The following is an 18,111-nucleotide window of genomic DNA, read 5'->3' as shown; positions in this document are numbered from 1 at the left end:
GTACAACTGTCAGATAATCACTGACAAAGACAATACATACTGGGAGGAGAAGCTGACATAGGAAGCTTTAACAACTGGAAAATGCTGATGCAGTGGGAAGAAATGCAACACATATGGAGAGAAAAAACATACAAACTGTGAAACTGCTGTTTTAGGCGAGACTGGATGGTAATGATTGTCACTGAATTAATGTAGTCATGTAATCTGAGGCACTAAATGAATCAACATTGTAGTAGTTGTAGCATTGTACTTTAAAGTCATTTAACCAGTATGAATCCAATAGCTGGCTCCAGTTCCTTCAAAATAAAAGAAAGTTGCTGCGGAATTTTAGACAACCTTAAGTTTCTGTCGTACGTATGCAGGCTTTAATTATCAGTGAACATTGCATCAAGCAGTATCAACATACTAAATGTTTGTGATTGGGCGAAAAGATTTTTGCAGCCTGAAATCTTAAAAAAAAAAAAAAAACGTAATGCAAATTTAGAAAAGTTTCCTCGAGTAAGCTGCCGAACACATGGAGTTTTGGAGATCTGGGTGAACGCAAACACAGATGCACTTTAAAAAGACATACACGCACTTACTTATTTCCGAAGTCTCGAGCTGAAAAACTGCAAAGACAGCGCAGATCGACTTTTCAGAACTTGGTCATCTGATGGCCAGCTTGAGCACCAACAGCCACGAAAAGTCCTGCTTCTTCACTTCAGCCTTCTCAGCCCGGTCAGATCTCTCCGATCAGGGTCGTCACATCACCCGATCATTGAATAAATCTAACCGTGTCGCTTTCGATTTCAAAATGTTTCTCCTGTCTGCTGCTCAGTTCATCATCAAGTCTACTTTCAGGGCTACAAGCGTTTAGCTCAGACACAGCCAGTGTGTGTCTATGTGTGTGTGTTTCAAATGGCGGTGAAGCGCCCTCATCCGCCAACAATCCAATCTGCTCCATTATGACCACAGCGAGGACAGCAGCACCGAAAGACTGCCGGGAGAAAACTTCCAAAATAAAACCCCAAAGGAGCTGCCTGCTGCCACGCTCTCTGGTAAATTTTCAATGGAGAAGCGAATAAGCTTTTTATTAGAATATTTCATTGGAGAAACCATAACACAATAATGTAAAGGGATTTTGATAGAGCATATTTCAAATTTAAACCTAGAAGTGTGATGCTGATGTTCTGTGCATGCATGTTACTTTTTATTTTATTTTTTTAGGACAAAAACGCAGAAAACGTGTTAGGGTTGTTAAATGCAAGTGCTTGTTGAGAATTAGTTGAGATTAAATGTTTTCAAAAATAGAAATAAATCACATGGCACGTTTTGAAATGTTTTGTCCAGTGTTTTAATAGTGACGTGTCATGCTTCAGATACTGCAGCATCAGCACCTGTCGATTGTTTTTATCACCTTAGCTCCATGAATTTATAGTGGGTTGTTGCTGCTCTGTGTACTCATGGACACCAAGGACACCTTTTTTCCTCTTTAATCTCCATATTGCAACATAAGCCTTTTAATGATGCACAAATAAATAAGGATTTTTGAATAACACTTATTTTTGGGGGGAACACCAGTATGAAATTAAACTATTGAGCTATCATGAGCTGTTCGTTATCGTGGTGAAAGAGGTTTTCAGATCCCTTACTTCAGTGAATCCTGCTTTCCAAACTTTACTTAAGTCAGAGACAAATATCAGCATCAAATGGCTAATTTAAATTCACTGTAATGTGGTTTAATTTATAGGAAAGCTTAATCATTCAAAAAGGATCATACTGTATGCTTTTTCATGTTAAATCTTGACCTTAAAAGTAACTAGTAACTAAAGCTGTCAGCTAAATGTAGTGGAGTAAAAGGACAATATTTGCCTCTAAGATGTAGTGGAGTAGAAATATACAGATAGTACAAAAAATGGAAATGCTCAATTTAGCTACAAGTACCTCAGAATTAAACTTGAGTACCGTAGTTGAGTAAATGTACTTAGTAATATCCCCCCACCGGTTTCCCATCACAGCCACTCGCCTATATTGTAACTAAATCTGCGGAGCTGCTTTGATTTGGGAAGAGGATGACGCTCAATTCGTGTTCTGGTTATTCGGGGCTTTGGATGGAGATACAGTTTAGCGGTTACCCTGTCAAAAATGTCTTTTGTTTTTTGTAGAATAATTAACCAGTTTTATGTGCACATGAGGTCGAATGATTCTGTTGTTAGTTTTGCAACAATATGCTTGTTGCACAAAATTTAACCAGCGGATCTGCCGTGCGTAAATGTGCCTGGTCGGTGCGCAAATTCATTTCAATCAGAGACTGCAGATGGAACAGATACCTGCTGCCTTCAGACTTCTGTAAAGAGAGTCAGCAGTGTAATTATTATTTTTTGTGTGATTATATGGCAGCTGGTTGAGGAGCGTAATATGAAAGTTAGCTTTGTGTGATTTTGGAAAGGTTTATATGGGTCTAACTTTACCAAATAAAGTGACCTAAATGTTACTTCATTTCGCGCTGATGCTGAGAACTATACACGCAGCTTGTTATGAATGGCTGCGTCTGTCTAAACTATAGTCTGTGTGATCTCACGTGGAGGGTCCACTGGAGAAGTGACGCTCTGAGAGGCTTGCCCAGAATTTCAGCTGTCAGTGGATGTATATCCCAGACCCAAGAGCCATCAATTAGTATGGACTGCCCGCCCCGACACGTGAGAGAAAAACACGCCCATGCGCAACTGTTGCTGCTGCTGTATGTATTTGCCTGCGTGGACTTTGTGGTAGTTTTTCTTTTCAGGATTATACTTCTAATCAATGATCATCCCAAGGCATACTGTACATCCATCAGTTTAAGCAACATCAACTGCAGTAATAAAGTCAAAGCATCAGGGTTTCATTTCGCATGATAACATCCTGCTGTAAATTACATCACTTTACATAATACCACGACTCTGCTTACACTCACTTATTAAGTTATACCATGTGTCAGCCAACAAAGTTGATTAGGCCTTTTCTCTAAACCAGAGGTTCTCAAAACAAAAACAAACCCCTTATTTATGTCCCTTGGAATAATTTGATGTAACTTTTTTTTTTTACACTTCTATTGTCTTTAGTTATGTGAAAGAACAACACAAGATTGTATTGGAAAGATATTAGTCATGTATTAAAATAAATGCACAATCTCAACACAGAATAGCTATTAAACAATTGGAATTAGCTCAATGTGCTGCAAGTAACACTGTAACTAAACACAATATCAGCAAATCAATGAAGTGATGCCACAGCAGCCTTAGGTATGATATGGTTATGATATGAGTATATGACATCCATTCCCAGTCTTACTTATGTCTCATAAGTTGATTCAACAATTTAAAATTTTGGGCCCCACAAGAATTTATTGAAATCACCAACAATCCCTCAAAATACAACATGGAGACACACTGACCAACATTATGAAGATTTCTGTAAGAATTGTGGATTTTTTTGCAATTGGATGGCAAGCCCTTCTATCCTGGAAATAGCTTAGAACCCCCCTTATTGTCAATATAAACATAGAAAAGCTATTTAAATGTATAATTAATGTTATGTAGTAAATATAACACATTTATACTGCATGAGAATAATGCATGAATTTTGCCCAAAACTACATAAGATTGATTCAGATATGAGATCAGTGGTCATGGGAGCCCTTTGAAAATGGCCATGCAAATGTTCCCCTTGCCAAAATTTAGCCTAACTTTGGTACATTATTTCACCCCCTTTCATGGCATGGTTGGTGCCAATAGAATATTTAGGTCTTTTACATTAAAACAGTATAGCATTAAAACTGAGCCCACTGCAGCCTGTAAGGTTTAAAAGGTTAAACTAATAAACAACCAAGTTCAGTAGCCTTTATCCTTCACTACACTGCAGTTCATGATAGTGAAGTGGGGATAGTACAAAGAACACATGATAAGCTGGATCCTATAGTAATCAACATGGTCGGCTGTAGAAAGAAACAAAAACAGGCTGACAGACACAGAGAGACAAATGAGGCCTGGAAGGGTAGTTTTTTCCTTTCCACCAATGCACTGTTGACATAATTTGTGATGCTAGGGGAAAGAAATGGAATTGGCCTGTCTGTATTGAGCGCAGCCATCCTTGTATTTTTATATCCCTGTCTCCTTCTCATCTACAAGGTCCACAAATTATGGCTAGGCTTTTCCAAGTCCTAGCTGCAGTGTGGATAAAAACACTGAATGAGACTCCAAGGTCGCAGTCCTTCAATGCACAAATAATGTAATTTATAACTTGTATAGCACAGAAGAACAAGCTATAATTGAAATATATTTAAAGAGGTTTACAAGTTTTGTGTACATCTTTAAATATGCACAATGATTTAATTCCTTCTTTAACTTCTACATTTACAACTTTGTGACATTAATAACCAAGCAGAAAAAGCCCCGGCAAACCATTAAATGACCCCTTAACATGTCCATGCATTGGTCAGACAGAGAGGCCTGACTGGAGGAGAAAGGGGGCGCCCATTGAATTAGTTCCTTTGTTATGAAATACTCATTCCTGTGATTGTTTGCTCTGAGTGATCATGTGGACTTATGCTGTATTGAATGTGACAACAAAACAATGCATCTGGCCCCTGGACTTATGCCACGGGACCTTAACTGGAGGGCTGAACTGGGTCCCCCTAAACCTATCCTCCTCAGCTACACCCTCTGTGGGATGCTTGGTAAACACTGGTGTTATTGGGTATGTCATCTGTTATGTGTTGTTATAGCAGATGTTGCAGGTTTCAGAACACTCACTATTTAAATATTCTATCAATCAAATCGCAATCTCTTGCAAAGAAACTTGAGAAACTAACTCCACTGCATCTTTTGACATATTCAGTGATTTCATTTTAAGTGACACAAAGCAAGTGTTTTTGTTGATAATTCTGCCCTGTGAGTCTGCTGTAATCAAGAATCAACCACTGTTAATGTTGCTGATCTATTAACGTCACATTCGAACTCCGTTGGTAAGCCGCTACAAAAGTACCTGTATGGAAACAGAGGCTGAAGGGGACCTAACTAGTGGGCGTAGCCAAAACACTGCTTTCCAAAAAGTAATCAGTGGAAACACGCCTTATGTCAATAGGAAAATAAGCCGACTTCTCACTTGATTTATTAACTCGGTAAACATTCTCATAATGAGTTTATGGTTTAAAATCTTAAGTTTCAAGTCATTTTCAATTTAGCATGATTACCATTTTGTAAATGATGTTTCCATTTATAGTAAAATAAACAATAAAGCAGGGTATGCTTTAAAGCGAGGTTACCTTGACAGGCTACTACCAAAGTGCACTGAACTTTGACCCTTTCAAAGTGTGGTTTTATTTATACTTCATCAAAGTTAACTCGAACATTTTTGTCGCTTACAGTCTTACGCAGTGTTTGGTTCGACTGAAAGACACTCTTAAGAGTCAGTTGTTCATTTGGAAGAAAGATTGCCCCTTGCTAATCAAGCTAGCTAGCTAGTGCTAGCGTTAGCTGGTGACATAGCATCATTTTGGCTACTGATCCATTCTGTGTATGTGCTGGTTGCAAAAAAGAAATAAATAGCAATGGCTTTAAACCAAGATGGCGATTGCCGAAATGCTGAACTTGAGGCTTCACAAACCACTGGGTGAGGTCACGGTGACTGTCTACAACATTTAGATGAAAAAAATATGATGTCCTATTGTCAACAGGATGTTTTTCTTTTCTTTGACAAATCATGTTTTCCTACATGAGGCACAAATTTCTTGAAAAATAGTGGAAATATATAGCTGCTGTAAATGGGAAAGCATGTCACCATTTTAATGTGTTGTGTTTGGACATTTTCAAGGCTTTTACATATCCAATATTTGTTTGTAGCATCAATGTATTGTTGTTGTTGAAATTTGTTGGTAATAGGAAACAAAATATCACCACCCTTTTTTATTTTTAGAACTTTTTAAAATCAGAATTGAGGTAATAACTATAAATGGTCATTTTGTTTCACAACTTTGTTTGGTTTTCAGATTCTGAGCAGCTGAACTGAGCCTCATTGCGTCAGGCAACATAAGTCACAGCCATATTCCCATAATTGGTTTTCTACAATAGCATGCCTTTCGATAGCCATGTAGGATCTATTTGTGTTTGGCTGTCTGTTTTTATTTTCCACATAATGAAAGAGTGTCCTTTGTGTCATCCCCTTCAAGTCACCTGTAATGCATTTAGTGCAGTTTCACATCCCAAGTGTGGCCATTCACAACTATGTCAGCACCCTGCTGCCTATTGGATTAGGATAAAAGAGAGGAGATGGCTACAGGGGGAACACACAAACACACTCGCGCGCACACACACACACACACACACACACATAGAAACAACAACAACAACAACAACAACAACAGCAATATAAGGACAGATCACTGTGCTCCTGGTTCCATATCTTCTTTATTATGGAGCTGCTGATGGACTCAAAGGGATTCACAAATAATTCACTATTAACACTTCTGAACCCTAATCCAGTATTACAAGCCTCTAACCTGTCATATATATGGCAGCAGGAGGTAGGTGGGGTGGGTGCACTGAAGTGGGGAGGAAATTGAAGTGAATTGGTGAGATTGCATGGGATGAGTAAAATCCACAGAGTATCAGCATGAGAGCCCCACCATGTGCAAAACAACTCAATTAAGAGGGACGCTTAGCCTAATCAGTGAATGCATCATGCAAATGATGTTTTTTTTTCAATGCCTACTTTAATCTTGGCTGTTATAGTGGAATACAAATCAGGGACTTAACTCTAATGAAAGGAGGAGAGAGTGAAAAGGGTGGGATGAGACAAAGGTGAAGAGGGGGATAGGGGAAGGTGGAGGGGATGATGTAAAAAGCAGGAGTCTTAGAAAGACGATGAGACAGGGTTGGTTGCTATGATTACCGTATTTAACTCTGGACTGTTAGAGCTGAGTTTATTCTTTCAAGTCTATCAGTTATTGACACGGTACCAAATCCTCAATTGATTTATAGCAATTTGGCATTTGGCAAGCTGTTTTTATTGCTTCATAACGAATAACATATACTTAATGATACACTGAATAACAATTAGCTATGCTTTTCTTTTGTAATCTTAAGTGAAAAAAATGCTTTACTAAGGTTTATAAATCCATGCCATTTACCTCAAAGTGATGAGAGGAAAAAAACAACAACAAAACACTTTCTAAAATAGCTGTTTGTATTTCTATGTCATTTTTTGTCCACATTTTTATATTCACCACTTTAATAATAAAGTGTTCCCATCACAAACTACAAACTATAAAACTATATATTTTCAACAAAACATAATAGTATAAGCAAGACAACGGTAAAAGAAATTGCAAAAAATATAGATCTATATTGGGTTATATATTGCTTTCAGAATGTCCACAAAATCTATTATGTTGGTGTACAGAAATAGTTCTTAATGTAATCAACAAAAAGTATATTGAGAATTAATTTCTGTCCCAATTTTAGTAAAAAGAATAATTTATTTTGCAATTATGGTACTTGGCAAACATGGTTCTCTAAATTCAATGTTTGACTTGTTCCACAAATGCTGACCAACTTAAATAAGGCCATTGCTGGCATAAAGCGAGATACTATACATAACCAACAGCAAGAACACTTAAGCTTCATTGAGCATGAGAAACCTCTGGGAATATATAGGAAATACCTCTGCCAAAACATTCTGCATATTACATAAGTAAGTAGACTGGCTGTGCAATACGTGCTGATTACTTTTTTCTATTGCCACAGGCTGTGCAAAGAATGCTATAAACTGAACTGCATTAAACTCTGCTTCATCAAACAGGAACAACTCTCATACATTTGGTATGACACCAAGTTTAAGAGGCTGCAAAGCACAGAAGAAGAGCCTTTTAATCAGTCTCTGACTTTATTGCCTTTTATATGCACACTATTTCCAAATAGCATTTGCATCCTTGCGTCTCTATACACATTGTACATGCAGGGTAATTGTCCACAAACTGTTGCAGACTTCTGTAAACTGTTTTAGGTCAGTAAATAGAGGTTTCTTCCTTGTGACATCATATCCCAGAGGCCCCTTTTGATTTCAGAAGACAAGAAGCAGCTGGAGGTCTGGTACTCATTCAACCTTCCAAAACAAGGCCCAGGAACCTCCCCCACCAAACCCCAGCCATCATTATGTAGGGATGTGTGCTAATGGTCCACAGTCTGCAGTCTAAATGAAAAGTCTCTGAAAATATCTTATCCAAGCAAGTTCCAGCAGTGGATCCAACATATCCTGGCTGCAAAGCAGCAGTAACTTCATGGCTAGTTTATTCCCTTTAGTCTGCATTCACAAAAAAAGTATTTCATCTTTATTCATACTTTCATTCATTCAGACTATAACTACCCAAATAACCACCCACACTGACAGAGCCAGTCCTTCCTCAGCAGAAGGTCTTCACCTCCAAATGGCTCCATGAGGATCACAGAGTAATAACAAATGATTAAGCAGCTATTCCCTGCATTCCTACCTAGAAAACTGGTTCCCGTGGTTTATGTGCTATTTTTTTTAATGTGGTCCATCTTCATTGTTGGACAGTCAGGTTCCAAAGTCAAACTAAAGCCCTTTTTCAAGCATTATCAACGTGCATTTTCAAACTATCCCAGCACCTTACATCTGTGGTATATTACATATTAATCTACAGTACATAGAGCATACACAACATAATAATTATTACACTTCTTCATCACATTAAATTAGATGTTATTGTGCTACAAACAACCAACGTTATGTTTTGTGACAGCATTCTAGAAAGGGGTCACCAAATGTGTTTCCTGTTTGTAAGTAGACTTGCATAACATATATTTAATATATAATTAGCAGTTTCAAACACAGTACTTATAGTCCAAGCATTTATTAAACCTTTTATGTATAATGCAATTAGGGACAATATATGAAGCTTGTCCCTGGTTCAGCTTTGTAAAAAATAAAACATTTAATACAGCACTGATTGAACCTTGAAAACATCACATTCCAATTCAAGTGTTTGCAAGGATTTCCAGCACCCGAAGGAACGATGGTGGACATTGAAACATACATTGTTGGTAAATAACTGTGCAGTGAGGACCTAAGAGATATACATCCTATCTACACAGCAATGAGTTGAGATGACAAGTTAGATTCTGCCTCTCAGAAACTCTCTCACGCACACATGGCCGAGTCCATCATTTCCCTTAAAATTTCACGAAAAAAAAAAAATCAATCTCCGCTTCAGCAGTATTCAGCTCAGCTTAATGCACCTAAATTGCACCAATCATGGTCCTATTCTAAATCTGTATGTCTCTAAAAATGATTGTTGAGACAAAAGAACCTTTTGATGGAAGGCCTGCTGGGGGGAACATACCAAAGACTCATGGTTACCTAGGGGACTAGAACAAAAGCGCATCAGTGAGGCACATTATCTTGTCATGCCTTACATGAAGCCGTTAGGACATGTGAACATGGCCAGCAGGGACATCGAATATGAAACAGGAGGTGATTTTCAATGGACAAACACCTGAAACCTAAACACACTATCTGACACATTTAAGTGCTGTAATTGTGCTGGAACTCAATCATGGAAATCAACACATGCAAGAACAGAAATTAAGAGTGTTACTGATTTGATTTCAATCAATGTCAGTCTAGAAGGACTAATCAAGATTGTCTACAATTGCCTGCCTTACAAAGCCACATACTGATGTTATTAGGAGACGGACTGATTCTCTGAATTAATAACAGTAGAACACTCCAAAACAAAAAAACCCTTTATGGCGGGAGATCCAGGGTCAGTGGGGACAGGGGGGTCTATCTCAAAGTGGAGACCTTATGACTAATCCTCACATTTTATTCAGTTTCGAAATCTACAGAAAAATTGATTATGCATTTACCCCCATTTGTTAGTTAGGTATCAGTTAGACATCTGGCTTTCTAATGAGTTAATTTAAGTATTAGCGCAGCTGACTAGCACCTTGTATTAGTTATAAACTAGTCCGCTGTGCTAGTCTATTTAAAGTAAACACTCTGAAAATTAAAAACAGATTACATATATCAGTTAGTTTTGAAAATCAAGCAGCAACCTCTCGGTCTTGGAAGTAAAGCCAATACAAACCTGCATTCTTTGTAATGGCCAGCAGGGGGCAACTCCAATGGTTCCCAAAAGAAGTTGGATTGTGAAGAAGTCCATGAGAAATTGTCCCTAGCTTTCAGTTGATTCATTACCTCAGTAAATATTTTCTTAATGAGTTTATAGTCTTAATCACTGGTTTCAAGTTTTCAGTACAACATGATGTTCATTTTGTTAATTATGATGCCATTTAGAGTAAAAAAAAAAGATAAACTTAATATATTGTAAGCAGATGCCTGTATTGGTTCAGATATCAAATTATTGTAATTTCTGTTTAAGTAGTCTGTTAGAAATGGAAGGTAATTTAGTGCCAATACAAATGTTTCCTTACCAACACTGCTGTCCTCTAGTCCTGCTGTGATTATGGTATAACTATGTTTAAAGATTATTTCTCACATTTCATATCTCTATGGTCATGGCAGCCTTTCACTTACCAGACAAACAGTCAAGGCAGCTAGAAAGGCAGTAGTAACCAAGCACTGAACCAAACAGCTACAACTAGCACTCTCTGGTGGCCAAAACTGGATATTCTTCCTCTTTTGCTGACATATAGATGTGGACTCAACTATTCCTGCCAGGACTGACCTCAGAGGAAAGTAAAGGAAGGGGAATGAAATACCTTCCACTGCTCAAAAGAGTTTAAATTTGTGCATATGTGCACAAGATAAAACGATGAACGGAGGAAAAAAAGGATGAAAAGAAAAAAATACAAAAACTATATTCTTCGTTGTGATTACTTAACAGCAATTTACTAGTTATTTAACAAACATTTAATAAAGTTATCAGTGGTGTTAGAGACTGAATATGTAACTCATCCACTCCAAGAAAAATCTGTCATTTTGAAACCATTTGCAAAACAAATTAATTGTGCCGCAAACGATAATCATTTAAAATCAGAAGAGCATATAGCATTTATCAAAAAACAACATTTATACATTGCATAAACATATATTATTCAAAATAAAGTAAAGAAATTAAATTGCTTGTGTTGTAGTTTGGGTATAAAAATCACATCATAGCATTGATCATCAAGTTTTAAAAGCTGACTTTCTGTTGGAAGGTTGTTGGCACACACTTAAACGTAAAATAAAAAGTTGTGTCAGGTTTTTATGAGCAGTGAATAAAAAAATGTCATGTAAAAAAAATGACAATCTCTATAACAGTGGGCCACCTGATTAGCAGTAGTCAATTGTAAACACATGTCATGATATGCCGCACGAATTAAAGTGCCTTAATTAAAATAATTAACATAACATTGTAATGTGTGGGTGTAGATTATACCGCTAGTCTTGTAGTCAAGTCTGTTTGTTTGTTTTTTACTTTAAGCAAGGCATGTATTACCCAGCAGCTCCATAGAGCTAAGTGCTCAACAACCCCAGTTTATATGTAACTCTTTCAAATGTCTCTTTCTGTAAATAAGAATGGAGCCGCTCTCATTTTCTTGGATCAATAATAATAGTTAGAAACCCATGAGTTCTACTGCTGATCCAATTCATTAAATCCCACTGCCAGTCCATAGAAATTCAGTGCACATGTGGTATACATTACTCGGAAATACCGTAGTGTGTCTCATTAGGATGTCAGGATGACGCAGCAGTGAGGTCTGTGGTTTTCATTCATCTGGCAGCAGAAGAAGTTAGATAACTTTAAATTAGCTACCATGGAGTTTGACTCCAGAACATCTCAGCAGCCAGGAAATGCCATCTAGAAGACCTGACAGGGATTCTGCTACTGTGTCCTGAACCTGAATAAGCAAGAGAGACACAAACACAGATTGAACATCTCCTCAAATTGACACTGGATGGATACAAATGTAGTGATTACAGTTGATCAAATGCCAGACAATTACCATCCAGGGGTTAGCCAGCTGTGGTAGCCCGAGTCTCTTTGCCATGGCAACACAGGGAGTTCGCCACCTGGTCCTGTTTCTGCTGTTTGAACTTTGCAGGCTGGTTGCACTGATTGCTTCCGGTTCTTCTCTGGAAACACAGGAGAGCACCAGCAGAGGTCTGGATGCTGAACCCTCAGCACAACTCATCACAGCCCGAATCTGAGCCACCTCCGACTCCCTCTCACCTATTGAACACATGCAAATGTTCTATGTTGATACCTTATATGACAAGAAACAACTTTAGGGCTGTTCACAATTCATCAGATTTTTTGCTAAATCCCAATTTTGATGAGTGCAATATCCAAATTGCTGGAGGTGAATTTGTCAAAGGCAAAATAGGTGTCAAAAGACCATTCTATGGCATTAAGTATGGTGCTTTGGTTTTTGTTGTTTGCTGTTCCTGGGCCTTGTTTTGGTGATGTCCCAACCAACAAATGTTATTCTACAGTCTTATGAAAAGATCTTTTTTTGATACATATCCTCACAAAACATAATAATTAACATAACTTAATATATTTTTCAATGTAAATGAAAGTAATGAGGCAAAAACAACCATTCCTTCCAATATCATGTAATATATTAAAATCGGTCAAAATATTCAAATTTCATATTTTTTCCAAATCTTTCAGTCCTCAACAATGCATCCACATACAACAGTTTGTATCTTAAAAATATGTAACATTACAAACAGTTGCTATTTACAACATGTGACTGTTTTAAAACATGTAAGACCTGTTGTTTTAAAAATGTGCTTAACATCGTGAAACGGCTATACATTGTGGTTGGTTAGATTTAGCCATCAAAACTTCTTGGTTAAGTTTAGCCAAGCTCACAAATTATACAGCATTATTTTTTGGAAGAACCAACAGTGAATGAGAACAGTTTGCAAGAAACAATGTGCCTGATTTGAAATGGTGTTAGCAGAGAAGTAAAAGCTGCAAAAAGACATGTCCTCTTATCTTACCTTTCTCAGGCTCTGCATTGGCTACATAGATGAAACCATCCACCACCTGGCACACTTGCTGGACCTGAGGAGCAGGACTGTAGATTGGAAGTCCTGAATCATTGGTTCCTTCAAAGGTAAAAAGTTTATTATTGATGCTCTGCTGTTGAGTTCTGGCTCTTTCCCTCTCTGCCCTGCACACACAAACACACAAAGCTTGATAAATATGCAGAAACAGATAATAATTGGAAATCATGTGGTAACTTAAAATTCAAAGTGCTAACCTATTGGTTGAGTACAGAGTCAGGATATTAAATTTGTGTTGATTGTTGAACATGTAACTGATCCCTGAGCCAATACCTAGAATAAAAAAAACAAAGGTTGGGTTAGGTTCTTGGAGCATCCCAGCTGATAGTAACTAGTGATATAAGGGTCAATACTGTCATCTAGTGGCGGTCAAATAAACATACAACAACAACAACAACTAAGAGAATGTGATTTTTTATTAATAATTTGAATCCTGTTTGAGTTGCCCTTACTCAATATTTGTAGTTTGTGTATACAGCAGTCTGATTCCAGTGGCATCTCATTTATTTTAAGAAGAAGCTGGACTTTAAAACTGATTAAGAAATAGTTTCATCACTTTCTTATCAATGATGAGAAAGGACTGGTAGGAGCTCAGCTTTCATCATCAGATGCACTCAACATCAATGTTATCTCACCATTTATCTGTCTTTGAGGAGTGCCTGTCACAGGAAGCACATCTGGAGCATACATGAGCCTTGTGACTAAAGAGACATCCAGCTGTTCCATGCCAGGGCCAAACATGGCATAACGTGGTTCGGATGGGGACACCAGCGACTGAAGAAACGAGGTCACGACCTCATATGCAGGCCGTGAAGGAAGCCATTGTTGTCTGCAGGACGGACAGCCTTTCAGGTATCTGAGGAGACAAAAATAGTGGTCAAAAACATTTTTGACTAACAAACTGTAAACAACTGACCTTGATGACGACAACAGAAGATACCCACTCTGACATGTAGTCAACTTTCGATTCCATCCCTTTGTCATCCCCTTCTTCTCTATCATCCAGACTCTCATCTTCATTGACTAGCGGCACATCCAATAACTCCAGTTGAGGCATGCTCACATGATCAATGGAGGGCCAGTATGGCATGTCCCTGAGCAGGAAGTATCTCCACAGCAATGGATCTCTAACCACGGCCCTCCAGTACCGACTGGTTGCTCCCAGGCAGCAGATGTCCGCAGGAGACAAAAAGGTCATGATCAGGAAGTGTATGTCCACCTTAAAGAGGGAGGATAGGATTTGAAATGATGATGAAAAGTGTCAAGTATGGAGACAGGTAGGAAATGCTGGACAATCACTGACATCAGCTCATCTGTTATAAATAAAAATACTAAAGCCTGACTGATTCATTTACTTTATAGGCTGATATTGGCCCATCACAGACATATCAGTGTCTATTGGTATCAGAGTATATGTTTTCCAATATACACCAATATGAAAACTTTTTTAAATAATGGAGAATTGGGGTAATTTAGAAATGGTAGTAAGCATTCATTTTATTTTTATTTATTCTTTATTGAAATATTCAGCAACTGAACAGACAGTACTCTGGTTTATTTAGCTATTGAGCATTTTTTATTTATTTATTTAGTTTCATTTCTGTATTATGTATAATAATGTTCAGTATTTTTCAATAAATATATTTGTTTAGGAAAGCTGCCTTCTGAGTTCCTTTTCATAGTCATAGTGGTGCAAAATCGGGGCACAATCCACATAGAAAGGGTCTATTTTCATTCAAGCTTAAAAATTCAGTATGTTGGACGCTACACTGGTGATCATTGAATTTCATTGTTTTTTCATCTAAAATTGATATATTAGAAAAAATAGGATACACAAAAGGATTTGAAAAACCTGGCATTTAACATGTTACTGAATTGATAGTATACGAGTATGTTAGAGGAGAATGCATTCTGAGGAAATGCAGTAAACTTCTAAATTTCTATAGTATTTGGTTGCATGATGATATACAGCCTAATTTATTTGACGACCTCACTTGACTTGACTTGAGTCTCCTATGTGAAGGTAATCAAATATACATGCACTGACTTGTGGAAATATTGTGTTTTTAGGATAAAACTATCAACATTCCAGACACAGAAGTTAAGTTCATTGAAGGTTATCATCACGGGAAAGTTTGCCTGAGAAGCAGGATGCTGGGCCAGGAGGGGAAAGAGACATGAAAATGGGAATGTGATGGAAACAGGCTTAGTCTATTATGGATTACTCCCAGAGCCCGGTCTAATGCAACCTCTGCAATCATGCATGTAACATAAATACATGAAATTATGGAATATACAATGTCATGTCATGATTTCAGGTGTTTTCTGGGCTCTGTCTCAGTCCGAAATTAGCAGCTAGGACAAATATTTCAGTGACATCATGAAAAGGCCAGATGGTGTCTGGCTCGGGCTAACCTCTGGTTCTGCCTGAAATATAAAGAAGGGTCAACTTCCCAATACTACAAAACGGAGTCAGTGTCTGATTAAGTAGTCTCCAGAGATAATTCCTTAGCCTAGTACAAACAGTCATGTGGGGGACAATGTAGTCGGGTCATCCTTACCTTGCGTGGGCGCAATAAATAACTGTAAATATTCATTATACAAGCAGAATAGTTCCTGTCTATTAATATAAACATATTGGATTAATATGTGCATGAACAAGTTAACAGCAGTTTAATGTTTTAGCTGTTTTCAGGTAGAGTAGTTGTTGGAGTAGTAGATGGGAATCTGCAAGAATACACTGGCAGACACGTGACCCTCTTTAGAGTAATGAAGCAGGAAGTACCATGACATGATCAAGTAAATGGTAGATTAACTTAAGTGCAATGATTAAAAAAAAATAAAAAAAAATAAAAGTTAGTTTAAAAAAAAAAAAAAATATATATATATATAGGCTATATATTTTTTTTATTTTATATTTCCAATCATAAATACAGTCTATGTAAAGGGGTAACAATAATTTCAATAAGACTAATAGTAACAATATAATACTTATTATTAGTATTAATAATAATTAAATTATAATTACATAATAATTATTAGTATAATATAATAACCTGTATCTCCTATGGCTCCAAGAGTCGGACTTTGTACGGCAATGTGAAAGAGGCAAACTTGTACAAACCTTTATACAGTCTATGGTACAAACGCTTTATTTTAACCGGACATCTTCCTTCCTGTTTATAAGATACATGTAGGATACACGGCCATTAAATGTATAGTTTTGGACTATTGTATGGTGACTCACAGGTAAGATGTCCAGAAATCCCGGTTGTGTCTCTCCTCCTGTACCTTCTGCAGGCGTCAGGTTGTCTTTATGAACTTTCCCACTGTTTGAGAAATACCTGTCTCTGAACCGCCTGAGGCTGCGGATCACTACGGATTCGTTAAGCTCCTGGGTCTTTCCTGCCATGACTTAAGATGTGAGCAATATTATGCGGACAGCTACTAAAACACTTTGACGCGTAGGCTACCACAGGAGAGATGTCAACATATTTGACGTTTACCGATCGATCACACTTCCTTGTTGCTGGCGGTGGCAGGGAATTGTGGGTGTTGTAGTTCTACCATAACCTGCAGCTATATTTAGGCATATTATTTAGGGCCCGAGCAGGCAACGACCTGCGAGGTCCCTATTGTATTTTGAATGATTCTTTATTTTTATTCTTTGTCCCAAATGATCGCATTTTACACTGCCTGAACAGTCGCAAACCTACTTTTTCGAACTCATCTGAGGCAATTTCATCGTTTTGCACCAAACTTTGCACACAGCATCTATGGACCCTCATGACAAAAAGTTATTAAAATAATTTTGATAAAGAATACTGAAGTTATTAAATTACAACAAAACAACAAGTTTTGTATAATAATGCACAAACTATCCCTTTAATCCTCATACAGTGTCTGAAGGAGGACTCTTAACTGATATGTATAAGTTAGAAGAGGCAGGTAGCAATGGTGGAAAGTAACTATGTACATTTACTCAAGTACTGGACTTAAAGTACAATTTTGAGGTACTTTTATGTACATTTTATGTAACTTTATACTTCTTCTCCACTACATTTTGAGGCAAATATTGTACTTTTTACTCCTCTACATTTAGCTGACAGCTTTAATTACTTTTCAGGTCAAGATTTAAAATGAAAAACATGATACATTTAAAATGATTACCCATTTTTATATTAATTAAACCACTTAAAAGTTTATTAGTTAGTTAAAATAAGCGAAGTGGAGTCATTTCACAGTGTGGTATTAGTACTTTAACTGAAGTAAAGGATCTGAATACTTCTTCCACCACTGTCCTTTTTACTTATTTACTTTTTTTTAAATATTTATTTTTATTTTTAATTGAATTTAATTTTATGTTTTTATTTTTTTTCCCCAATGTGCATGCGCGGCCCCGCTGCGCAATGTGGTTATGGATATGAGCTTTGGCTAAAAATAATATGCGCAATACTTGGAATACTTCTTCCACCACTGTCCTTTTTACTTCTTTACTTTATTTTTTATTATTATTTTTTTTTATTGATTTATTTTTTATATAATTTTTTAAATTATTATTATTATTATTTTCTGCACAATGCGCATGCGCTGCCTTTCTGCGCTTCTGCGCATGCGCGGCCCCGTTGTGTTACTGCGCATGCGCGGCTTTGTTGCGCTTCTGCGCAAGCGTAACGGGCCGCGCATGCGCAGTAACGCAACGGGGCCGCGGATGCGCAGAAGTGCAACGGGCCGCGCATGCGCAGAAGCGCAGGAAAAAAAAAAATATATATATATATAAAAATATTTAAAAAATTAAAAATTAAAATAAAAAAAAAATTATGAAAAAAAATAAATCAATACAAAATTAAATTAAAAAAATTAAAAAGTAAAGAAGTAAAAAAGGACAGTGGTGGAAGAAGTATTCAGAGTATTGCGCATTATTTTTAGCCAAAGCTAATATCCATAACCACATTGCGCAGCAGGGCCGCGCATGCGCATTGCGAAAAAATAAATAAATAAAAATTTTAAAAATAAAATAAAATTTTAAATAAAAAATACAAAAATAAAATA

The 18,111-nt window shown here is 37.1% G+C and overlaps 2 protein-coding genes across 2 annotated transcripts in view; both read right to left on the bottom strand.

The window, feature by feature from the left end:
• Nucleotides 1-929, bottom strand: part of ghra (growth hormone receptor a) — a 32,761-nt gene extending 31,832 nt beyond the window's left edge. The window contains exon 1 of the mRNA XM_059336580.1: nt 582-929. The gene's annotated coding sequence lies outside the window, so the exon portion shown is untranslated. The remainder of the gene's footprint in view (nt 1-581) is intronic.
• Nucleotides 930-7,661: 6,732 nt separating this feature from the next.
• Nucleotides 7,662-16,809, bottom strand: fbxo4 (F-box protein 4). The gene is made up of 7 exons (XM_059337984.1): nt 16,307-16,809; nt 14,004-14,278; nt 13,695-13,915; nt 13,257-13,332; nt 12,994-13,166; nt 11,988-12,214; nt 7,662-11,882 (listed from the first exon to the last, which is right to left on the bottom strand). The coding sequence occupies exons 1-7, from the start codon at nt 16,469-16,471 to the stop codon at nt 11,790-11,792; spliced, it is 1,230 nt and encodes a 409-aa protein (XP_059193967.1). The 5' UTR covers nt 16,472-16,809; the 3' UTR covers nt 7,662-11,789.
• Nucleotides 16,810-18,111: the final 1,302 nt, after the last annotated feature.

The sequence above is a fragment of the Centropristis striata genome, chromosome 7, assembly GCF_030273125.1.
Source record: "Centropristis striata isolate RG_2023a ecotype Rhode Island chromosome 7, C.striata_1.0, whole genome shotgun sequence".
Taxonomy (NCBI): domain Eukaryota; kingdom Metazoa; phylum Chordata; class Actinopteri; order Perciformes; family Serranidae; genus Centropristis; species Centropristis striata.
The sequence above is the reverse complement of the archived record's forward strand: the minus strand, read 5'-3'. Positions and strand labels throughout refer to the sequence as shown.

Bases quoted from the DNA above. Each gene is read 5' to 3' on its own strand.
- fbxo4 (XM_059337984.1), bottom strand. From the start codon at position 16,471: ATGGCAGGAAAGACCCAGGAGCTTAACGAATCCGTAGTGATCCGCAGC. The intron at 13,333-13,694 runs GTGAGATAACAT...TTTTTATTCTAG, and splicing joins TCCTCAAAGACAGATAAATG to GTATTGGCTCAGGGATCAGT. The intron at 13,167-13,256 runs GTTAGCACTTTG...TTGTGTGTGCAG, and splicing joins ACTCTGTACTCAACCAATAG to GGCAGAGAGGGAAAGAGCCA.